Here is a 25,320-nt window from a genome sequence, read left to right on the forward strand (position 1 = left end):
TTATCATACCACAATATTTTTAACTGTTTAAATCAGTTTATGGAATTAAGATTGCATTTGTAATCATGCATCAGCAACAGTTATACGCTTTATTTGCATTCAATGAACTGCTGGCTAACTGTTGACATGAGATGCCTCATTCTCTGACACCTCTGTTTTTTTTTTTGACAGTGTGTCAACTTGTGTAAATATAAAAAAATATATGTAACACATCAATTTTAACTGATGAAAAGTTAATAAACTCAAAACTTCCATTACATTTAAAAGTTTATCATTGTGTCTTAGACGAGGGAGATACTGTAACCAAACAAATGGTTTTGTATGAGGCTTGTACAGAGTAATCTGTAGCTTGTGCTAATGCGTGTGAGCATGACTAATGTGAGAAGGGCTTCTCCTGCCTCACATTCTCACACTCAGAGCTGAGACGAAATTAGCACACGAACAAATAGAGAAGGGGCAGAAGAACAGAGCCAATGCTGGTTCCACGTGATGTCATTTAGAAACACAAAGTGGGACTTTAGCCAGTTTTTGTTTTGTGTGTTTTAGAGTTTCTGCAGGTTCAATATAAATTAAAGTTAAATTCAAGACTTTTCAAAACCTTTTAATATCACATATAATGTAACTGAACACCTGATTCATTAAATTGAACTTTCCATAGAACCATATCAAAATATTTAAGATATTTGCAAATGAAATTTAAAGGTTTTTAAACCTTCAAAAACCTTATTGTAGGAAACAGAAATCAATGCCTTTTGACACTTTTGAGACAGACATCCTGTTCATAGATCTTATAGACTAAATAGCACCTTATTTTGAAACTATGTTGGGTCATTAATTTTAAGTACATTATTTTCTGTCTACATTACAGGCCGGTGGTGGTGGTGGTGTAATGGTGTGGTGTGGTAAATGCCACAATCTTTCTTGAGTATTATTGCTGACCATGTGCATCCCTTTATGGCCACAGTTTACCATTTACAATGTGAAAGGTGTCTCTCATAGTGATGAACTTACAGAGAATTATCACCTGATACTGTAGCTCCACCTTGGCTTTACAGAGCTTTATAGCAAGTTTCAGCTCAGTATTACTTTGCAGCTTTACTGCTGTGATTCACTCTCACTGCTCTCATAGTGTCGTTTTCAGGTTGCTGTTCTCAGAGAAAAGGGTTTAAAAACCAGCTAAAAAGCCGGATATTTACCTCATGACTTGGTGGAGATTAGTGGACTTATATTTCCTCAGGTAGCCAGACACACCACTGCAAATAAATAATGTTATATAAGTAACTGTTTGCAAAAACGTTTGCCATATTACCTGAAAAGGTGACAATAAAATATGTCTGCCAACTTTCTTTCCACAGCCCCCAGATGGCCAAAAGAAATTGGTCATTTGGGTGCATTTAAGTCAGACCTTAAATACACATTACTGATGTCAGTGTCTACGTTCGCAAGAGTGAGGAGGAGACAGCAGGAATAAGTCACTTTTTGTGGTTAGGCCTTATGCGACAGGACAAAAAACACTTTTGAATGAGCGGTTCACTTTACCACTGTATATAACATTGACCTGCGTAATTTGTTCATTTGACTGAATTCTGGGAGGAAAGCGAAGCCACAATCAGGCTTCTATGATTGAAAAACAAGAGTTGAAATGTAACCTACATGTCACATTCATAAACTTTAATCCTCAACTCTCCTGGCTCCCAGTTTCTCCCTCTGTCTCTCTCTGGTATGAGGACTCCAGTGGAATGTGCTGTTTTCGCCCGGACTCCTCTGGTGTCCACTTTCAGACGTTTGCATAACTCATTACCTGATACGTAGTGGTGGGGCCAGTAACAAACACACAAACAAACACACTCACACAAGCACAAGCCCATTGCCCTTTCTTACTTTGTGTGGTGAGTTGCAGATGTTCATGTACAACATATGATTTATCATCTTGTGGTCGAGGCCACTAAAGTGCCTCCTCTCCCCTGTCAATCCACAACCTGTCAGCAGCCCACTGACAGGTAGAGACAAACAGTTATGTTTAGATTGGTGAGTTAAATTTATTGTCTGAGTGTGGGCTGGACACCTGCCTCTGTGTTGCTGTTTGCCAATAAAGCAGGGATCACCCGAGATGTAATGTAGACAAATAAACCAAAAATTTGGTTGCAGTGTTCATATCATATTATAGATGCCAATGTTGTTCTCTGCAGTTGTCTAATAGAGACTAAGTTTCATTTCGAGTTGCGAGTAATGCAACTATTTACATCATTAATCAATCTATGGATTAATTTCTTGATTACTCTATTAATCATTTGGTACATAAAATATCAGAAAATAGTGAAAAATTCCCAACACAGCGTCCAAAAGCCACAGTTCAAGACCCAAAAGATATTTGATTTCTTAATTCATCAATCTACTGTCAATCAACTAATCAATTTATAGACTAGTTTCAGCTCCAGGTGTTACAGTTGAGTCCACATGTTATTTTTTTTTATACATTACAGATTTATTATATTTCAGTTATGCAGCATTAAAATTACACCTGACAGTGGCAGGTAAAAGTGATGAGAATTTATGAATGTTTAAACTTAAAACAATAATAACAATAATACATTAAAAAAGCCAACTAATTTTGTATATATTAAGCAGTCTGTTGTCAAGCGTGAACTACTCACAAGCGCCACAGCGAAAGTGAGGTTTGAAAACGGCAAACTAGCATGCAGGTTAGCTTGTGTCGGTTAGCCTAGCGTCTCTTTGTGACGCAGTTAAACAAACAAAAAATACAAAAAAACAAACCAAATGATGCCAAGACATTCAGTCAAATAAACATGTCGGCACTGGGAACAATACTCACCTTGGTGAAGTGAACCAGTATTCCCTTGGTGAGTAAATTCTCAGGAAAAATCAGATAAGGGCAGTAGCACAGGAAGAGGCTGTTTCTTGCTATCTCAAGTAACGAGGTTATGTTTTCACTAATGTCTGCATGTTGGTTTGTTTAATTGTTTGTCAGCAGGATTACACAAGATGTACAGAATTTACTATGAATTTTGTTTTTTTTTCTCTGAAGTCTGGTGTGGGTGAGGGCAGGCTAAATGACAGAAACACCTCTCCACATGGAACCACCACAAACTACATCCTCCAAAATGATCATAAAGTTGATTCAGTGCCGCTGTAAAGCATCTTAGCATCAACTGAACATTATGACATTCCTTAAGGCAGGACTGTTGTTGATAGGCCGCAATAGTTTAAGCTAGGTGTAGCAGATAAACTGGCAAAAAAAAGAAAGTGTATAAATCTAAAGTTACATTTGAATCCAGATGTGACACAGTTTTCACCTAAATGTCTTTTTCTAATTCCACGAGCAAAGGAGCGATAAAGCGAAAGCCTGAATACACTGCCCCTTTGCTAATGGTGCAATGTTGCATTGTATGTTGCAGTGTGCAGTGTATGTCATGTGTGGATGTTGTCGAATGTGACCAAGAGGAGGCAGCACTGCATTTATTTTCCATCTGAAGGATAAGAACATAAAGCAATGGCTGCCTGGTGTAAAGGAAAAGTGTAAAACACTGTGGTACTGAGTATTAAAACTGGTAAGCAGTGATGGGAAGAAAGAAAATTAAATGAAACATGCAAAAACAAAACTATAATATTGAAAGTTTTGAGTCTTGTTACATCCAAAGTGAAGCGTAGTGAATGAGAACAGAATGAAAAGAAGCTGAACTGAACTCAAGGCCAACATGAAGTCACTGATATTTGACTGCAGGCTGTGTTTATGATCTGTCATCATGTAGCAACAGTAGATCTTACATGGCAAACATTGATGAGTTGCATTTGTGTGATTACGTGCAGAAGGGGGGGTTGTAAGTTGGAGTTCAAGGTAACCAGAGAGCAGCTGAGTGTGCTTCTCCACCAAAATGCTGACAAAGGATGTTCTCTTATAACCCACAGATTCCCAGGTGGTCATCAGCAGGGTCTGTATAACAGGAGTTCAGGAGTCTGTTGTCCTCTACTGTCATCTAGTGGTAACAAGACAGAAGTGCATTGTCCTTATAATTCAAATGCTATACAGCCTGGTCATGATTTCATATGTTTTAGCTTTATTAATGCTAACCATTTACTCTTTTGTAACTAAATCCATTACAAAGAACATGATTTTGACCTTATTATTGTCAAAGTTATGTTAATAGGTATTAGTCAGTGGTGGAAAAAATACTTTTACTAGACCTTTTACTTAAGTAAAAGTTGCAATACCACAGTGTAAAAATAATCTGTTGGAAGTAAAAATGTTAGATTATAATTTGAATTATTGTTCTGATCCTGCAAAGTAACTAGTAAGTAAAGTTAACCAACAATGTAGTGAAAATACATACAATATTTGCCTCAGAATTATAGTGGAGTATGAAGCAGCCGAAAATGGAAAAACAAGTATTTAAAAAGAGTGCAGTAATTTTAATAAATCCACTTATTCACGGCTGGAGTTAGAGCAATAAAGACAGCTAAATACATGCACATATTGACCAATTTATGATGCAAACTTTCTAAAACAGCTTAATGAACCGACAAGTTTATAAAGAATATTTAGAAATAAACACAGACAGTTATAGACAGAGCAAACGATGATTAAAGAAATACATTAATGGATAATTACAGTAAGGTCATACAGGTCAGGCTGACTGATCAAGAACTGCCTCTATCTGCCAAATGATTAAAGTCATGTTAATAACATTCAAATATTGGGCCTATTTGCCTCATTAAAGTGACAAATTAAATTATTTTTTATCAAGTTTACGCCAGTTGTTTGTGCTGACACAGAGAAACTGTGTGAAAAACTAGATCCCCTGTTTAAATTCTCCACTAAGCTCTGCTGGGGTTTGTGTGGATGTGTTTTTGTGTGCTTTGGGGGCAGTGGGATTGGAAGTCATTTCTTGGGGTCAGAGGTCACCATTTATCCTGAATCCTCTTTCAAACGCTGGTCCCATTACGCGCAGTTGTCTATATGTTACATCACAAGCAGCTAACTCACGGTAACCGAGGGAAGCTGGTTTGCGTGCTTCTATTTAGGAGTACACATACTTGTGTAGCTTATGTAACATATTTACAGCCCCTCCCCAGCACAAACACACACATATATACACACACTTTGCTGACGTCATACAGCACCTCTATTCCATGAAAGGAATTTTTTAGTGTCTGTCCGAGCTCATAACAGAAAGAGCTGGACGAATGTTATCGCTGCAGCTGAACTGTGAAAGTACAGACTGTCATCAGCCGCTGGTGAGACAAGTAGGTTTGTCAGATAGAAAAGCAGCAGGTGGAACTACAGAGATAATGTGTGGCCTTCTTTCCACTGTCAGGCAGACATTCTCCACCAGCAATGGAAAAAGCACCCAGGAATAACAATTGATTCCATCAATAACAATGCATGTTGCAGCATCAAGCACTGTCCAAATTTACATAATATTATTTTGAATTCTAGTCGTAGTGTTTGCATGTTCTCCCTGTGGCTTCTCTCTGGGTACTCCAGCTTCCTCCCGCAATCCAAAATAAAAAAACATGCCGGTTTAGGTTAATTGGTGTCTCTAAATTCCCTGTAGGTGTGGATGTGAACATGAATGGTTGTTTGTCTCTCTATGTTAGCCCTGTGAAAGAGTGGCAACATGTCCAGGGTGTACACACTGCCCTCGCCCAATGTCAGCTGGGATTGACTCCAGCCCCCCTGGATGTTTGATGTTGATGGATGGATGTTTCCAAAGATACCAAAACTGTGCAAAAATAGATTTGCAGCAGTTTAGAAAAGGACCCTCTGAATGGAAATGTTGAATATTTACATTTCATGTATAGTGCAGCTATAAAAACCTTGCGTCATAGTCATAGTAATTTTAAAGTTACTTTAGGTGGAAATATGGGTAAAGAACTGATGAATTGTAGTAATTGCAGAGAAAATGTAATAATGTTGTAACATTACGTTCATTTGGCAGATGCTTTTGTCCAAAGTTTGCAATCTGTATTAGTACAGAATCCACTGTATGTTGATCACTTGCTGAATTTGATCAGTCAACATCAACGTCAAGCATCCATGCGTTTGGTCTGCACAACACATGAAAGAAAACTCAGTGCAAACAATGCTTTTCACAAACTCAACGCACAAGCTGTTTCAAATGTTTAAAGATATTATGATGAAAAGAAGGCAGATGAACAAATTTAGGTCTGGTGATTTGTTTTCCAGTCGTCCGTCCACTGAATATTTAGCATTTCGTTGGCCATTCAAGTGAAACCTGCTGGTGGAGGTTGACCGGCTTTACAACTTGACAAGGACCCTCTGAATACTATTTGAATTAAATTATTTTTGGTCTCAGTGAGTTTGTCATGATGATGGTGTGGTGAATCCTTAGCGGGCCGGGATGCCAATTGAGAGGGAAACCCTGGATGATTCGGGTGCCCCAGAGCTGGACCGGGGCCCTGGAAGATGCCAGACATCAGGGAGCTGCCACTGAGCTGTTGTCAGGTCAGCCAAAAGTTCCAGTCTATTACTGCTACCTCTCCCCTCCTTATAGTCTGCCTGATTTGAGGAGCAGGCACAGGTTCAGCTCATTAGCCTTGGATTCTCCCAAATCCTTCAAAATATACAGTCTTTGAAAAGGAATCATATTTAGGGCTGAGTATCATTGCTCTATATATCAAGATTTGAATTGCAGTTTGAAAATGAAGGGAAAATAAAAAGCAAAAACACAATCTATTTCTACAAAGTTTGTCAGATAAATGATAATACATCCCCTTAGACTTGCGCCTCAATTTCAGCCTTTGCTTTGCCAAGCTACAGTAGTTAAATGTGGACTCAGCTCATCACTGTGGCACATGTTTGTTGCATGTCACACAGTCTATTATTGCGGCTAGGGGCTGAAGCTCGTTTGCGTTGATGTCGGATTAATGGAGAGTCTCTGGCACCTGAATAAGCATTATGTATTGTCTGCGTCTTCCTGCTGAGTAACTCTATACGTGGTGAGAGCGGCCCGGCTGCGTCAGTCTCATTCCTGAACAGTGCTACTATACCACAGCGGCGCTCATCTTACCATGTAACCTTTTCTGACAGGGGAATTTCAGAGATTGTCCAACAGGGTACAGTTAAACCTCCCTCTGCCCTCAACACCACACCCACACCAATCAACCACCACCCTGCTTAATTGTCAGTCACCTAATCTAGTGGTTGTAGTATATACGCTCTAATGCTCAGTCCTGACATAGGAATGATGGATGACTGTATGACTGTATGACTCTAACACTACTTACTGAACTTATTATCCAGTTTTGGACCTCCACGTTCATGGTACAGAATATTTTTTCACTTATGAAGCCTGATTAGACCTTTATCTACCTTTATCACTGTGTAAGCTTGTGCTTGTTTATGCTTGTCTTTTGGTTGGTCAGTAGTGTCCACTTTGCTTACTGAGTTTTTTGAAGAGTCAGTCGATAACAAGTAGCATCTTGAGCTTCGATATAAACAACTGTAGATTCAAACAAAAATGTAAAAATATTACAGACAAAACACAAACAAGCAAATAGAAAAAAAAGAATCAGTGAGAGATAAAAAGTCACTGGGTTACATGGCCACTATGAAAATAAATATCCATATTTGGGTATATATGTACAAAGACACATCTGTTTGTAATATTTTACATGATACAACACGACAACCTTTATCATTTTATTAGTTCATGACATTTTCAGGGACCTCACGTGATGCTCCACAACTCTTGACCTTGATGAACTAATCAATATTTTGGCGGTATTGTTGCTAGGGTTATTTAGAGTTTGATATACATTCCTTGCTGATAGTTTGAGTCATCCTGCCAGCCAATAGGATATGAATATTTTCCATGTTTGCAAAGTGATAAAAGGGACGGTTCATTCAAGAAAACAATAAAAAGCTATTCGGTGTTGTCTGTCTGTCCGAGTAGAGCTTCTCATTAGATTTGTTTAGTTCTACAGTTGTCATCCAGACACATTGGAGAGCTGTGGTGTTTAGTTTGTGGTGCTCAAAGTGCAAAATTACAGTTGAGCAAAACTCAACATCATATTTTCTAAATAGAATAATATGTTTAGCTGCAATAATCCACATACTTTAGAGAGAGATGATTGGTTGGCAAATGTCAGTAGTTTTCAATAAATCTTTTCACAACAGTATGGAACTATAGTTGGTAACATTTTCTTATGTTTGGAAAGACATGCTTTTGTTCTGTTGATATATTATTTTAGTCTAGTTTTAGGTGAAGTGGCCCTTTAAATTCCTGGAAAGCTCTAGTAGGAACATGTTGCAGTGCTGTGTGACACGCAGTGGAAAACAAAGGTCTCGTAATAATGGTCATGTACTAGGTCAGTGTGGAAACTGATTTCCTGATCAGTGATCTCCTTTGTCCGTTCACTGGAGAAACATGTATTTCTGTAGTACATGCTGTTCTCCGTCTGCACTTGCACAGTGTCCTCTTTCATTCTCACCTTAGCTGGTAAATAGCCACCGGGGATGCGAGTGTTAAACCTGACAGCTGACGAGGGTACTGTACTGGGAACAGTGCTAGGCACAAACAGAGTATAGGTCAGGTTTTTCCGGTGCTGACAGATGGGTGCCAGTATACAGGCGCTGGCGCTTTGTCACCCTGCCTACTCCAGATACTGTTGTACAGAGACGTGGAAAAGTTTGGGGTCAGTGCGCACAGTCAGACATGTCTCAATAAGTGTTAATCGTTTGTGTCTGTTCATGAATATGAACTTCTGTGTCAGTATCTATGTGGATATCTGTGTCAGTCTGTCCTCTTTAATTCTTCACCACAACACATGTGCAGTAAGTTTCCTCTCCCACGATCCCCTTCTCCTGTGGGATCAGCCGATCTTAGGTGTCAGTGGTATCACCTGTTTCCCGGTTTCTTCCGTTGTCTTCTTCTCCCTCAGGTTGCACGGACAGAGAGCCTATATTAAGAAGCTCACCGGATCTTTCCGACTGGTTGATTCCTAATGAAACCAAACGTTTAAGTGGAAAAAGTTTAGTAAAAGTTAAAACCTTCTACTTTAGATGCAATGAGCTCTCTGTTTTGTTTTCATAAAGAGTTACTTGTGTTTAAATATAACATTCAGGTTTTTGGTAGAAAAGAACAAACTTATGAGAAAATGTAAATCTGTGAGTGAATTAGAATCTTAAATGAGCATGATATAGATCATTATTGTCAAAATGAGCAAAAAAAAATGATTTTACTATGAATATAATTCTAAAACTATAATGTTTAAATATTGAGCATAGAGGTTGATTTGGTAAATTTGCACTTAATTATAAATTCAACATCCCAAGCAGAATGATAAACCTGCAATTTCCCTACTTTAAAACAGGACTTGTGATTTTCAGGTGGAACTGGAAATTAGTTGCAATTATGCAACGTTGTGCTGAAACATCCACTGGGTCAAAACAAGTCAGATATGAGAACCGAGTGGCATTTTACAATGTTCAGAAATACCCACAATGCTTGTGTCTTTAACTGAGGTCTCACTGGTTAATAAGCTTTTGCGGCCTTGCACACACTCGCACCTGTCGTCCCACTTCCTATTGTGGAACAATGTGAAAACCATATACTTCCATATTGAATCTGAATATAACAACCATATTTTTTAAAATGTACTGTACACTTACAGTATTCGTACTTTCATGAGTTCTTCATCGTCACATTTGGAGATCCTCTGTTCTTGTTTATTGGCTGTACTTCTTATTTGTCTTACTTTTTACGGCATCATATTTCAGTCCCAGATTCTTAGGATTCTGACACCTGACTGAAGGGCTTTTGAAGTGTCTCAAATGTCACATAGCGATCCTCTCCAGCATCTCCCCCTAACCCCCCATCAATCCCCAACTGCACACCCGAGCCCTCTGCTCTTATCACTGGCCAGTCAGTCCCTGACGTCCAAAGAGGGCTGCGCTTTAATTTGTAGGACAGCTATTTGCTATTCTTAAAACTCAACAGTGTGGTGCTGCATTGGGGGAGACGTCTCTGTTTCCCCTCCACCTCTTTTCTTCTGCCTGTAGCTTTCTCTTGTAATATGGTTTTTGTTTAGTTTTTGCTGTTTGTCTACTGTAAATCAGACATGAGCTCCAGCCTGGTCAACTCTTTAGCCAAGGTTTATGACCCAAATCCTCTTCACGGTCAGAAACCTGGTGGAAGGAAGCTGTCTCTTAATGGATCAGACAGGTCCCAAGCTTCTTCATCATCACCATCCAGCTCCTCTGCTCATGATGCCGCCCTGCGCTGCGTGGAGAGCCGAATGGACTCCCTGAGCTCTCAGATGGAGCGCTTGCTCAACATGCAGCAGATTGTCTTGACTCGGCTGGACGGTCTGTCCCAGGATGTCGGGGGGATGGGTCGGGATCTGGCCTCTATGTGTGAAGAGGGGCACGGGGGACGACGTGGGTCTGGGTTGGAGGCGGCGTGCAGGGAGCTGCGTGGGGCTGTGGAGAGGGCCAGCGAGCGGATGGAGAGTCAGAGACACAGGCTGGAGGGGGTTGAGAAGCTGGTGGAGGGCACGCAGCAGGTGATCAGCTTTATCGGGGAGGTGGTGAAGAGCTCCAGGCTGGTGGAGCTGCTGTTCAAACAGCCTGGAAACAAGGCCAACAAGAAGGTGAGGGGTTAACAAGATGTTCCTCCAAGAAATGGCTCAAAACAACCTCAGAGTCAGAATGTTTTAGATGTTTTCATCTCCGGCATCTGAGGAAGGTGTAATACAATATTTCCATAGTGCTTCTATTACACTCTATGTCTATCCATCCATGACACAAAGTAAAGTCAAAGTGACAAAAAAAACTTTGTTCACTCAACATTTTTTTATGTTAAGTCAGTAACTTCTGATTTTTGAGTTAATTTTACTAATTTGTTCTAATTTTATGTTACAAATTAAAAAAAACACAAATTATTTTATCATTTGACTGAAAACTTTGCGTCAAACTGACGAAAATCTCAAGTAAAACATCCTGTTGATATAATTAAATGCTCAATAAACACAAAGACAAGGGTCACGTGACTCACTTATTTTGTGCCAGGTGTAATCATAACGTTCATGTTACTGCACTGCACTAAACTAAAAGTGTTGAGTGCAAGCTGTTTCCTAACACTTAAGTTGAGTGAACAAATGGGAATTCACAGTGTACTGTGTGTTGTGTTTTTAATGGACACATAGTGAGGGGTCTGATTACATTGCGATCGTAGCAGCAGATGCATTATAAGTGCTGTCTGAAAGGAATCCTCTTGATGGAATATCTGAGCTGTTTGCTATGGCATTATTAATAGTTGGTAAATACATGCAGTGCATCGTCAAACGGCTCGGGTTTTTAAATTTGTTTAAAGCTGCTTCTCTCTCCTCTTTGTTTGATACGGCTCCACGTGACGCTATTATTAGTTCTGCTGTACTGCAACAAGTGCTGCTCTGTAATGTTAAGTAGTTTTCCTTTGTGCAGTGATTGTGTTGTGCCTCTGAGGCATCAGACCGGTTATCTTATCCGAACCAGGTCTGTATCAGCAGTGGGCTGAGCTGCAGCTGCACAGAGTCAGATCAGCACTTAGCCCGGCCTGTTCTCAGGAGGTGACATGACTGCAGTGATTGATTAGATGGGCTGGTGTCCTTGCATGTAACCACACATAGTCTGCATCACATTGTGCACGTGTGTTATTCTGGATGCGTGGTACAGTATGAAGAATGTGCCAAGGACTGAGTCGTAGTTTCTACTGTTCTGTGTTTGCAGGATGTGTGTGTGTGTGTGTGTGTGTGTGTGTGTGTGTGTGTGTGTGTGTGATGGAACATTTCAGATACTTGATTTGAGGCTGTTTTTACGATTGTGGTTCAGTAAACAGATTTATTACACCAGACAGCTTCTGCCAGACATGTAAAATGGCAGAGAAACCTGTGGCAGGGATCGTCTGAACTTAAAAAACCAGTATCATGCATTAAAATGACCTTCTACTGATATTACCCTCGTAATACGTTCTTTAATCAGTGTACAATATTTGTGGGAAAGTGTAAACGAAGCTGTTTCCTGTGTTGTGTGGCACGTCGTCTGCCACAGATGATATGTGACCTTTCCTCTCCCTGGTGGAGGAGGTATCCGTCCCCCCCCAGAACATCGGACTTGTGTTACGGGGGCAACAGCAGCAACAACAACAAAACATTTTGGCTTGCTGTCTGACAATTGTGCAAATGGAAATATCCAGTATATATATCCATGCCGTTGCCATCAGAAATCAGACTCCTGGCTCCTTGACAAGTGAGAAAGTGTTGCTGTAAATTTGAAGCTTTTACACCTGGTTCAAGTGTTGTCCATGTCGCTCACTTTGAGCATCCAGAGTATTATTTCACATTGAGCTCCCACTTTGTATTTGAATGTAATGTACAATGTCTAAAGCTTGATCTTTCTTCTTCTTTGTACAACAAGGCAAAGGATGACAAGGACAAAGCCAAACTGAGCCTGAAGGGCTTGAAGGCCCAGAAGAAGAGGAAGCCCCCGGACACGTCGGGTACGCTTAAACAGGAAGTTACATTTAACCACCAATCACCTGACTTTACACAGCATCTTTGTTCATTGATCTGCTAAAATGTATATGGACATTAAACCTATTATTCATTTATCCATCTACATAACTTTGCCTCAGTAGACTTGCAATGTCTATATTCTGCATGTGGCCATATCCCCTCTTTATTAGCTATCTTTTCACTGTCAAACCGTCCAATGAAGAGACAAGACTAAAGGCTCTGAAGGCTAGATGGTGCGCAGCTCATTACACTCCTTTGGAAATATAGTAGACAGTAGCAGCGTGCACTAGTGACACCATAGAAAATAGTTTGTAATTGTTGATTGGCTGAAGAATAGAGAGACGACTCAGCTATACTCAAACAATGTAAAGTTTGGCCTGAGAGTGTCGTTTGAAGAAAGGCCCTCAAAAGCTTATTAGTTTATATGGTGGCTATTTCAGGACATGTCAGACTCATCTCCACAGTGTATACTTTGATCAGTCCTACCTTCACCTGGTCAGCCATCACCTCAATGTAGGCTCAGTGGTGCTTTGATCTAAACCTCAACTGCACTGTACAATAGTTTGATTGCCATTCTTCATGCCTCTCTCCGTCTCCCTCTCGTGGACATGATATCTCTGTAACGCCTTGACGGAACTTCTTCAAATTTGGCACAAACATTCACTTGGACTCAAGAACTGATTAGATTTCAGTGGTCAAAGGTCAAAGGTCACAGTGACCTATTTTATATGACTCTGGGTGAACAGGGATGTAACCTGAGACTAGTCTGAATGGCAGAGGCAGACAACCACAAGGAGGTAATTCTTGTTGCTAATGTTATCATGCTCACTTTGCTAATTTTGCACGTGAACATGCCAACCTGCTAAAATTAGCAAAGCATGTTAACATTGATCTAAAATACAGCTGATACTGAACTCAGGCATCATCAGAGGGCCATCAATGTCTGTACCAGTTTCCCCCCAACAATCCATCCAGTAGCTGTTGACATATTTTGCTCTGGACCAGTGGTGGTCCGATCAACCGGTGTAAATTTTAGGCATCCTAGGGTCATTGATAATCCGAACACATTCAAATTTGCTGTTTTCATGTGATAACAGTACAGACTGCTGATGTATTTTTGTTTTTCCCACTTCAGATTCATCCTCCCTGACCGAGCCTGTGCTGCAGGAACAGGTGGAAAAGCTCAATAGGCAGAACACCGAGCATTCCCACATCAACGCAGAGGCTGAAGACCAGAGGGGGGAGGACAGAGAAAGACAGGATCAAGCAGAGCTGATCCTGGAAGGGCCGCACACCTCAGCCTCGCAGTCAGAGGAGAGGAAGAAGACAACCAAGGAGAGAGAGGAGGGAGAGGAGGAGGGGGACGTCTTTCAGGACTCGGAGCCTGAGTTGGACGAGGAGAAGGGAGAAGATGTCAGTGCAGAGTCGGCAGGAAAAGTGGAGGATGATGGGAAGAAAAGGCATAAAGGAGAGGCAGGAGAGTCGACAAAATCAGAAAAGTCCCAGAGCATCATCGTAGATGTTTGCAAGACCTCTCTCCTCCCACAGGAAAGGTATTTTTCCACTGAATCACTTTGCTGACACTGGATTATACTTGTTGTTATTTATTTAAGGTTTAATATTTTCCTTTATGAATGTGCGTGCAGCTCTGAGGAGGCCGGTGACGTGGCCACCTGCAGCAAACGCCGTGTCACAGAAGAAGACCTGGTGAAGGACGACCTCAAAAAAAGCAGAGTGGACAGTAAAGTGGAAAACACTGATGGACTAGTGGTGGAGGGGGGCGAGACGCAGGCCTTTAAATCTGATGAAGCCAAGACAGATGTGGAAGAGGAGGAGGGAGAGTCAGGGGTGAAAGAATTTATTATTGGTAAGACATGACGTGTTTAACAATGAAATGTTTGGTATATTGGGAGGGGGGATGGAAAAGTTTTCACAATTTGTTACTTCAGATATGTGATGCTCGATTTTCCAGCTAAGGAAGTATCTTTCCAGGATAGTGACAACACCAACTTTTATTTTGAAATTTAGGCCTTGGCTCAAGTTTTGTCAAATCCTGATCTTAACCATATAACCTTACATTTTTTGTGGTGGAAAGAAAAAGAAGACAGATGCCAAATTCCTTTAGTCTCCATGTAGACTCAACTTAGTTGTTAGTTGGTGACATTTGACTTTTTGTCCCTCAGACTTTGAAGCAGATCCAGTGTCATAACAGCAGGCCTGCTCCAGCGTCACTGACATGTCGGTCGGCACAGCTGGCAGAGCAGATAATGAGACACTGGCATGCTGCTATTTTGATCCACTTTGTTTCTGGGTGGCCGTCGGGCAGAGGTCCATCCTCAGTCCCTGTTTCACTTTCTATATTCGGCAACGGTAATTCCCTCTTTCTCTTAATTTTGTTATCGTTTGTTTTCTGTTTCAGACTCCAGCCCTCCACCGTTGGCACCTTTCGACCACCGCATCGTGACTCCCAAACCCCATCAGATCGCCACCTATTACACCATCAACAGAGATGAAGTCCTGGGAGGGTGAGTGACAAGAAAGCCCACAGAATACTCAGCTCTCCTCACAGCTCTCTGGAGTTTATTTTCATTTCAGTTCGAGCCACAGACACTTCGACACATCGCTCTTCTCTAATGAAATAATAGAGGATCTCACACCCTGTGAAGCGGCGCCTAATCGTTTTTTCCAAGACCTTTTTATTGCCCCCTAAAGGGCAGATGATTCTGAGCCTCGGAAGGCACTTGTGAAAGAACGGGCCTCTCTGATGTAATAGACCAGTGCTAAATCCTGCCTCTCCAACTGGAGATTACCCCTCAGCACGCAAGCACATTTCTAAAATTGCTGACATAATGGCACAGTACATAGCCCTAATTACTGTGTGACTGCAGGAGCCCATTATAATGATGTGTGTGTATGTATGCAAGAGCTGCGGCTAATGATTATTTTCATTATCGATTAAAAAAGTTAAAAAGTAAAAAATGACATCATGACATCAAGTTGGTTTTTTTGTCAATTTACAATGAGATAAAACAGAGAAAGGCAGTTTGAGAGGTTGGGAACCAGCAATTATTTGGAATTTGACCATGTTCAATAACGTGAAACTAAGTTGTTGTTGATAATTCTCTGTCGATTATGTAATCCTTTCAGCACAAGGATAAGTGGTACTTTATAGACTCAAAATCCAATTTCGAGGATGTCTCTTCTTCTACTCCGCCTTTTGTATCTGACTCATGAATGTGTTTGCTTTTCTTTCATTAGGGGACGTTTTGGTCAGGTCCACAAGTGCATGGAGAACTCATCTGGTCTGACGTTGGCTGCCAAGATCATCAAAGCCAGGAGCCAGAAAGAGAAGGTGCGGTAACGATCGGCCAATGGATGCTGAATATGAAACAGAATACACGTTCAGCAATAGTACCGCGATGCCAGCTTCCCCAGACAGTCTAATGGATGTTTTACTTTTATCATTGCTAAGCACCATAAAGGATTAGATGTTAAAAATAGACATGGGCTCAGGAGCCTCAGGGGCGTGGGCATGTGTCAATTTGTCAGCCTCATTGTGTCTTTCTTGCTCTGGGTCATGTGAAAGTGATGGAGCGGGGAGGTCAGATGTCCGAGCATAGCTCTGTGGTTACGTTATCATGTGAAATATTCAGAAAGCTCCGAGCCGACCAAAAGCCCCCCAAACACACGACCAAATCCTCGGCCGGCTCATGTTGCCGTCGCCGATCGTCTGTGACTCCCAGCTTGTCTGTCCTGTTAAATTCACTGTACATATGATTGGACTCTATTGCTGAACTATATACTTTGAATATGCATCGTCTCCCTCTTAAAACGTACAGCAATGATCCACAGTTCAAAACTGTTTGAAAAGCTCATTAGAGGAGCAGTCAGTAGGAGGAGTTGACTTCAGTATCTTCAAATCTATGGATTGGACAAAAGAGAGTCGGTCAGAAAACAGCACGACTCCAATCTTTGAGATAAAGGTACAAACAGAAACCACAGGAGAAACTACACGAGATGTTGATACAGCTCATTTCAGGGTTGATATTTATTTTATTTATTTAATCTTTACTTAATCAGGCAGTCTGGTTGAGATTAAAATCTCTTTTCCAAGAGAGACCTGAGAACAAGAAGCAACGACAAGGCACAATCAACAACAAAGACAACAGAACTACACAATACAAGAAACTAAGAAACAAAGAATTAGCAAAAAACATTTACAAGAGTCATAGAATCCATCAAATAATAAAGATTTAAAATCTCTAAGGGAAATGTTAGACTGTAGTTTGAGGGCGGATATAAGCAGAATCTTTAGTGTCATACTTCAACAAGACAACCATCGGTATCCTACTACTATTTTCTTGACAGCTTAAATGTTTTACACAAATTAAAATGCTGATGTATCATGAGTGAAGGAGCCTGATGTTACTTCAGAGACAGTAACTTCACTTCCACGTCAGAGTTTGCATGTGAGGGAAACAAAAACTGCTAAAAAAATGAGAATACATGTTGTTGTCAGTATTTAACTATGCAGTAGCTTCTATGTTTGCTCGTGGTCTGTGTGCCTGTCTCTGCAGTGTCCCTGTGCAGTTCATGTGTAATTAGTGTTGAACTGTTCTGCTGCCTGTTTGTCTCCTCAGGAGGTGGTGAGGAATGAGATCCAGGTGATGAACCAGCTGAACCACGCCAACCTCATCCAGCTGTACGCCGCCTTCGAGTCCCGCCACGATATCATCCTAGTCATGGAATAGTAAGTCTGTCTAACAGCACCTGTATATATGTGTGTGTGTGTGTGTGTGTGTGTGTGTGTGTGTGTGTGTATGTGTTTTCTAATGTGCTAAATACAACAGAGATACACGCTCTGAATATATGTTTGCTCCTCTTTGTGACGTAGTGTGGAGGGAGGGGAGCTGTTTGACCGCATCATCGATGAGAACTACAACCTGACAGAGCTGGACACGGTGCTGTTTATACGTCAGATCTGTGAAGGGCTGCAGTACATGCATAAAATGTACATCCTGCACCTCGACCTCAAGGTAAACCTACTTCAGCTTAGGATCCCGCCATACTCACGTTCCCTATCTTTATGCTTACTGTTTTTCAACACAAACCTATGCATAAGAAACCACAAGAAATCTCATTTTGGATGACACCTTTAAAAATGGTTTGCAAACAGTCATTTCTGTCCTGTTTTAATGACTCGTTCTCTCGGCTATATACACCACGGAGGGAATTTGATTTAAAAAACCAGCAAGTTAACTGAACTTTATTGGATTCTTTATCTGAGATTGTAATTTCTCTCTTTTGTTCATTTTCAGCCAGAGAACATCCTCTGTGTCAGCAGAGCTACTAACAAGATTAAAATCATTGACTTTGGCCTGGCCAGGAGGTAAAATCTATCCTCTGTTTACAGGTGACATCTTTGTCACCTTATCTTTCATAACATAATTGAATTAATTTTCTCAGTCCCAGATCCAGCTCTCATGGTTCTGGTGTTGTGTCTCTGACAGGTATAAACCCAGAGAGAAGCTGAGGGTCAACTTTGGAACACCTGAATTTTTAGCTCCTGAAGTCATCAACTATGAGTTTGTTTCATTCCCGACAGACATGTGGAGTCTTGGTGTCATCACTTACATGCTGTAAGCTGTTGTTGCAAATTAATGCACACACACATACACGCACGCACGCACGCACGCACGCACGCACGCACACACACACACACATACGGTATAAAAACACAGTCAGTAGTTTCCCTGACCTCTGTTTCTTTCTTCCTGTTCAGGCTCAGTGGTTTGTCTCCGTTTCTGGGGGACGACGACAATGAGACGCTGAACAACATCCTGGCCTGTCAGTGGAACTTTGAGGAGGAGGAGTTTACGGACATCTCAGATGAGGCCAAAGACTTCATCACCCGTCTGCTGGTGAAGAGCAAAAGCTGGAGGATGAGCGCTGCAGAGTCACTCAGACACCCATGGCTCTCAGACCGGAGTCTGCACTACCGCCTAAATCAGAAGGTAATACTGACGTCCTGCATCGTCCATGTACGGCCACAAAACACAGATTCATTTGAAATTTTCTTAAACAGAGCAAAGCCACAATTAAAGCAGTTAGGATTATGGATGCACTGATTCATCTGATCCTCTCTCACTGCAGAAAAACAAGTGCCACTCCACACATGCTCCTTCTCCAGAGAGCTAAGCAGGTGAGACCTATATTTTCTGGCTAGCTAACAATCAGTTAGTAAAACTAAAGCATCTGTTCCTCCTAATACACAAATGTAATATATGTACATACATTGAATTTCCATATATGACATATCCTGTATGTACATATAAAACAAATATGTGTATTTCATATAAACTAATACCTTCATACATCCAGAGGATGTATATATGTGATAATAATATATCCTCTTATAGCTGATAAGTATGCAATCATCACTCTTGATATGGGGATATAGGAATATGTCATATATTAAATTTCTGTATGGGTCATTCCATCAACTGACTAACTTACCCAAACCTTCCTTTGTCTGTTTCCCTCCTAGAAACACTGTGAGGCCCTCAGCATGCCTTCTGACAATGTAGGGCCCCGGAGCCCAACACTGGACCAATGCTGCTGTACCTGTATGGCTACTGGATAACTACTCTCTGCCTTGCCTCCTCATGTTAGCTTAGCCCCGCAGCTCATAGCTCTGACCTGAATCCTGAATAGTAAGAGGCACACAGAAAAAAAGAAAAGAAAAAGAAAAACATACTTTTTCTAATCGCCGCCATCGAGGCTCAGACGGTCTGCTAGCATGGTTACTGTCCTGTGTGGAGCGCAAACCTTCAGACTGAACCAGACTCTGTAGCTCTGTTAATGAGAAGGACTTGTATCGCAATGGTGAATCCAAAACAGTACAACTACAGACTAAAACCTACAACCGCTACATATATCACTGCAGAACAAACCCTGCTGTCAGTGATCAGTTTGTCATGTTGTCCTGGTTTGTTGCATGCTTTGCACTTTTTGACCTATTTCTCCAAGATTCAGCAAACTACAATTCAAAATACAGACTGAATTATGCTATTTAGATCTTTTTTTTTTTTTTTTGGATACATCATTTTTCTTTCTTTGAATTTACAAGTCTTATAAAAAAAATTGTATTCACTCTCAAACTAAAAAAATACATTTAGAACATAAGTTGACATCACACCCCATTTATTTATTTTGTATATAACACAGCACTGCTTTATGCCCCCGTTCCCCTGAAGTGTGAGAATATCTCAATGACTGAATACTTCCTGGTTCGTTACTGGCACATTTTCACTGTAGACTGGATCGCCTTCTGTTTGCATTCATGCCGCTTCGCTTTGGCAGTTTGGAGTAGCCCCGTCACCTTCCATGAAGGCACAACGAACAACAGAATACTACCTATGAATGATTCATGTTTATGACTGAAGTGGATTCTTATGTTCATTTATTTACTGGTTCAACACCAGACTGTACTTGAAGTGCAAAGCTTTTATTCAAGATGGGATGTTTTTTTGTTCAGGGGAGATAAAAAGGATTTCACTTTAGTTTATGCACATTTGTTATGTGTAAATTCACAGTTCAGCCCATTGGGGAGCCAACAACAGTGTGGAAAGTATCACTCAGTGCTTTATTGTCCCAGAGACGGGAAGTTGGATGAACACTTGTCAGTCAGTTGTTGGCTGTTCTATTTGGAAATGGAAAAGCTTTGTGATTTTGAATATTTGTTTATTTGAATTTATGATACTTTTTTTCAAGTTTTTCTTGTGTAATGAGACATAAATAAATGTAGAATATAAATAAGGAAATAAATAAAGCACACTAGAAAATAATTAAGCGTGTTTCTTAAAATGTATTTCTGTGGAAATGAAGTATAGGAATTGAATATTAAATGTAAGACGTTATAAAGAGCTGGGTAAATATATATGAAATCGTGTACATACATCCTGAGAATGTAGATATATATATAGTCCTTTTACATTGTATATTATGTAGATTATGCTTCATATTCCTACATGTCCACACCTTCAATCAACAGTGACCAGAAAGTAAAGTTACAATCTGAGCACATGAATAGTTAAATAAGGAACATTAAGACTTCCTTACTTTTATTCTGAAGGCATTTTGAATAAATATTCAAAATATTATGAATGCCTTTTATTCTGAAGGCATCTTGAATAAATATTCTGAAGGCATTTTTCCTTAAGAATATTAATATCAAATATAAACATTTGATACTTAATATTTATTTGCATTAAATAGAAGCACAAAGTGAAAATAATACATTTTATGTGCATTTTTATTTTAATTTTATGTTCGGTTGTCAGTAAGAGAAGTATTATATGACGCCTTATACCTTACACCATAATTTACTGTAATTAGTTATAATTCAAGAAAGCAAAACTAACTGCAGGCTCTTGAAGTCGGCCTTTCATTGTAAACAGGTTTTGGGGTTTAAAGAAGCTATTTCTATGTCTTGCTAATGCTACATAGCTAACCTTAGCATTAACAACTGTTTATTTACCAGTCCAAAAGAATGTTGTGGGTTGAACATCATCATTAATTCTCTCAACAAGAGCTGTCTCCTGAGTTGGAAAGCAACCCTCTTGTTTTGCTTCTATTTCTATCGCTTCTTTCTTTAGACCAAAGTTAGCATGCTAAACAGCTAGCCCTGGTCCGGTCAGACTGTCTCATCACTTTCCGATACCAAGTCACTGTAGCCTCCAGTCTGCCCTGAAGGAGAAGTGTTGCCCAGAGGATTTATTATAACCTTTTTGTATTGTAATGGCTGAAGCTTTTGGCAAGACTGGTAAGTAAACAGCTGTTAATGCTAACGTTAGTTATGTAGCAACAGCAAAACGTACAGATGGCTCCTTTAAGTATATTCCTCTTTGATGTCAAAATATTCCAGGCCTGACCGCCACCATTTTATGTCCAATGTTTTTGACAAGTTTTATAATCCATCCACACAGTTTGATAATTCACTGAGCACAAAGCACATACAATTTACTGAACACATTAACATATTTCTTATACATATTTCAGTTTACCCTGTTACATTTTTACACCTCCATACACCTGGATTATGAGCTGGTGGGCATGTTTTACTAAATCATGCTCATGGATTCTCTCACATTAAAGAATTGACAAATACTCAGTTAAACCACTAGAGGGCAGCATATCTAACTAATAGCAGAGAACTGTACAAGAAAAACTGACAGAAATTATTTAATTCCATTTAATGATTTGATTTGACTCCTGAGATGTACTGTTTGTATGTCTGTATTAATTTTTGATTGTTCAGTGATTAATGCAGCACTCTGGAGGGTTTGTCATCAGCTGCTGAGAATCCAAACTTCATTTAGAAACCAGCTATATTCCTGTCAGCATCATTCAGCTGAAACAATAAACATCTCTCCGTGCATGCTGAGGGATATTTGGCTGTTGGGAAAGACAACGAGAGAGTTAGAAAGAGAAGATGTGGGTTGAGGTAAAAAAAAATATATATATTTGGGGAGAAAAATGAGGCATTTCTCTCATCACTTGATGTGCTGAGGCAGCAGAACTTCCCAGCTGAAAAATACAACTTCTTTCCCATAAAACATACCAGACAATGAACTATAGTTCTGGGTTTACACCATCCACACAGGGAGCTTTTCACATCCATCAAAATATCAGATTGACATCTTCTTATCGACTTTATTTATCAGTGTAAATCAAAACTCTGAAGCAAGCGGGGAAGAAAGAGAGAAGGAAATCCAGCTCCAACCAAAATTCAATTAGTTAACACAAATAATTTCACAACCTCATCTCAATTAAATCTCCAAGATCTATTTATTTCTGTTTGAGGCTCCAGTAAAATATACAGAGACACAGGCTTTCTTCTCAGCAGTCCTGGGATGAGGAGTAAAGATAATGGGACACAGGGAAATTCACCATTCGAGCTTTTACATTCTTAATGTCAGTGATCGAAGTCAGATAGATGTTATTAATCTTCCTCTGTCACCCTCATGCTTTTGATTTTTCAGCTTCCGCAGTTTTGCCTATGCGGTATGTAGAGGATATACATGTGTGATCCCTTGAGTTGAGATCTGGTGAATTTGGAGGCCATAGCCTAGGTCATGGCATCTCATTTCAGCACGAGCGCAATTCATGATGGTATATATTGCTGATGGTGAACTCACCATATAGTGGACTATATAGGGAGAAGTGAGTGATTTCAAAGACGGCCACATGTTATGTTTTGTTGCAAGCATCAGTGGTCACAGTGATTACGACAGAAGCGAAGGGATAAGTGCGGTGACGCAGTATAAAGAGAGACAAAGTCCAGGTCAGAAGGAGGTTGTGGTGGGTGGATGGGCCAGAATGTCTCTGGGTTATTCAACAAAACACAGGTAAGTGACTCAGGAGAATAGTGTTCGATTCCCATGTGAAACTAGCAGCTTATGGACTATTTTAACCAGATCTCTAAAGTTGAAGAAGTATTTATTTGAACCCAAATCATGGTAACCATGACAACAGAGTTCCGGTACGCCGGCCTTAAGGTTTGGAGACACTCCCATGGGTCCTATCAGAGGGTTGAATAAGCGACCTGTATGTGTCATGACCCGTAAAGTGACTTGAGTTCATGGTTCCTTGTCTTTAATGTTCCCTTGTGTTTCCTGTTTTATTTTGGTAACCATTGTCTTGTCTGGTTTCAGATTCCACGTCCTGTCAAGTTTCCCTCCTGTGTGATTACCTGCCCCGCCCTAATGTGTTTCACCTGTGCCTCATTGTCTCCCATCTCTTAGGGTCCTTTTCTTCCCCTCATGTGTTGCCAGATCGTCTTTACCTCCTTGTGAGCGGTCCAGCATTCTCTTGTGTAGTCCCTCGTGTTTATGTGATTTTGCCTGTTTTCTGACCATCGATTTTTGTCAAATGATTTTGATACTTCTGCCAGATTGACTGATCACCTGTGTACTGATTAAAACTCTGAACCTGACCCTCATCTGAGTCTGCTTTGTGAGTCCACATCCAGTGTGTGTCTGACAGTATGGTTGTTCAGGTCGGAGGACTGGTTGATTTTTAAATATTTAGAATGTTTTTGAATTAGTTTTTGTAGAAATAAAACTAAAATATATGTTACCTGTAAATTAAGTAAACACAAGAAATATTTCAATGAAACAGTAACGGTACTTGGCCAGTCACCAATCTGGCCCTGATTTGAACACTGTGGCCAGGCAGCATGCTTCCCAACCATTAGGCCACCGGAGCGTCTTTCCACTCGCCATCTTAATCCAAAATCAAGGTGATCAATACCTGCTCAGCTTTGTAAGAGCATGACAGCATCTGCATTTGTTGGTTCTTCTTTAATTTATTGATAAATGTGTAATTCGTCTCTCATCTGTGTGTTTGTACAACTCAGTACAAATTTACAGCACTGGCATGGGTGAAATGAAAACAAGCAGGTTGTGCCAGAACTCAACATGGTAAACAGGTCTGCAGATGATTTTCTCAGGGTGTGTCAGGGCTGCAGAGCTTTTAGACTCACAAAGAAAAGAAGGAGAGCCATTTTCCTTTTTGTTCAGGCTGACCCATTTGTTTACCTATTCAGTCTGGCTCATGGACGCTTCGGCAGGGGCAGGTGCATGCCATGGGGGGATATGAACTTGGATCCTTCTGAAGGACAAAAAGTGGAACTACTGCTGTTGGCTCAGTGAGAGAAACCATCCATCTCCTTTTCTTTCAGTTGAACTTAAACCCTGCGCTCCTTCCTGTTCCCACACACACAACACATGTGAAGCTTTCTGCCCAGCAGTCGACACACAGTCAGAGTCAAATACCTCGAAACACACAGCGAGACACCTGCTGCCCAAACAAGAGAAGAGAGGAGGACGAGCCCAGAGCTGTAACAGAGCTGTGTGTTGTTCTCTTTTGATCAGGCAGGGTGGATGAACACACTGCTGTGCTTCTCAGGACCCAAGGCATTTGTTTTTTTTCCTTTTTATATGATGATGTTTATTTTAAACTGTAATGAAATCGCACCTCCCATCATGCTGTGCTCTTCGGGAAGTCAAGCGGTGAGAGAGAGCTTTCACAAGGCTACTGACACTCTCAGCTGGAGCAGATGTTGTCATACATGGTCAAATGTACAAGAATAATAAGAGAGTGGGAGCTGTTTGATCGCTCCTGTTAAGATAGTATCTCAAGTGATGTGGATCTTCTTCTGAAATGAATCCCTCGGTCGGGGTCAATATATCAAGTTCTGCTCCTAAAGTTGTGTTTATGTTGGCCTAGCCACAAGCCAAGTCTATGAAAACACAGCTTTTTCCACACTTATCTTCTACATTTTGGCTCCTCCCATGTTTCATTGAAGCATGAGGCATACCCAAACTAAGATGCCAGGGGTTTCTTTCTGCAAATACCATCCTTCTTTTCACTAAATTTCTCGTGGTTCATCCTGATACATTTTGGCATCCTTGGAAAATTTGAGATCTTTTGGGACCAAAATTTGAACAAAGCTTGTCCGCCCAACATGTTACTGTAAGGGAGAGCTCTGGAGGGATATTGTTTCTCTTGCACTTACTAACCGAAGTGCTGATTCAGTACTATTATACTATACTACTTTCTTAAACATGAAACCAACAGATGTATCATTAACACTTTCTTGTCTGTATTGTTTGATCAGGATGATTATTGAACTACGTTTACACAAATGATGTTTTGTAGTTTATGGTTCATTCTTTATTGGATCTGGAACTTTGACCGTGCTGCTGTAAAACTGACTACACA

General features: G+C 40.5%; 1 protein-coding gene across 3 annotated transcripts in view; it reads left to right on the forward strand.

The window, feature by feature from the left end:
• Positions 1–20,381, forward strand: part of mylk4b (myosin light chain kinase family, member 4b) — a 34,233-nt gene extending 13,852 nt beyond the window's left edge. For 2 of the 3 annotated variants that reach the window (XM_023428913.2, XM_023428914.2), the window contains 12 exons: positions 12,437–12,518; positions 13,670–14,087; positions 14,181–14,401; positions 14,954–15,059; positions 15,793–15,886; positions 17,175–17,284; positions 17,429–17,570; positions 17,853–17,923; positions 18,045–18,173; positions 18,317–18,548; positions 18,688–18,736; positions 19,082–20,381. In XM_023428913.2, the coding sequence (XP_023284681.1) occupies positions 12,437–12,518; positions 13,670–14,087; positions 14,181–14,401; positions 14,954–15,059; positions 15,793–15,886; positions 17,175–17,284; positions 17,429–17,570; positions 17,853–17,923; positions 18,045–18,173; positions 18,317–18,548; positions 18,688–18,732 (1,650 nt within the window). In that variant the 3' untranslated portion in view covers positions 18,733–18,736; positions 19,082–20,381. Of the gene's footprint in view, positions 1–9,911; positions 10,633–12,436; positions 12,519–13,669; positions 14,088–14,180; positions 14,402–14,953; positions 15,060–15,792; positions 15,887–17,174; positions 17,285–17,428; positions 17,571–17,852; positions 17,924–18,044; positions 18,174–18,316; positions 18,549–18,687; positions 18,737–19,081 lie in introns of those variants that run through there. The other variant, XM_023428912.2, reaches the window with a different exon arrangement.
• The last annotated feature ends 4,939 nt before the right edge of the window (positions 20,382–25,320 follow it).

This window comes from Seriola lalandi, unplaced genomic scaffold (assembly GCF_002814215.2).
Source record: "Seriola lalandi dorsalis isolate HSWRI2012SDOR001 ecotype SW California unplaced genomic scaffold, Sedor1 jcf7180002054885, whole genome shotgun sequence".
Taxonomy (NCBI): domain Eukaryota; kingdom Metazoa; phylum Chordata; class Actinopteri; order Carangiformes; family Carangidae; genus Seriola; species Seriola lalandi.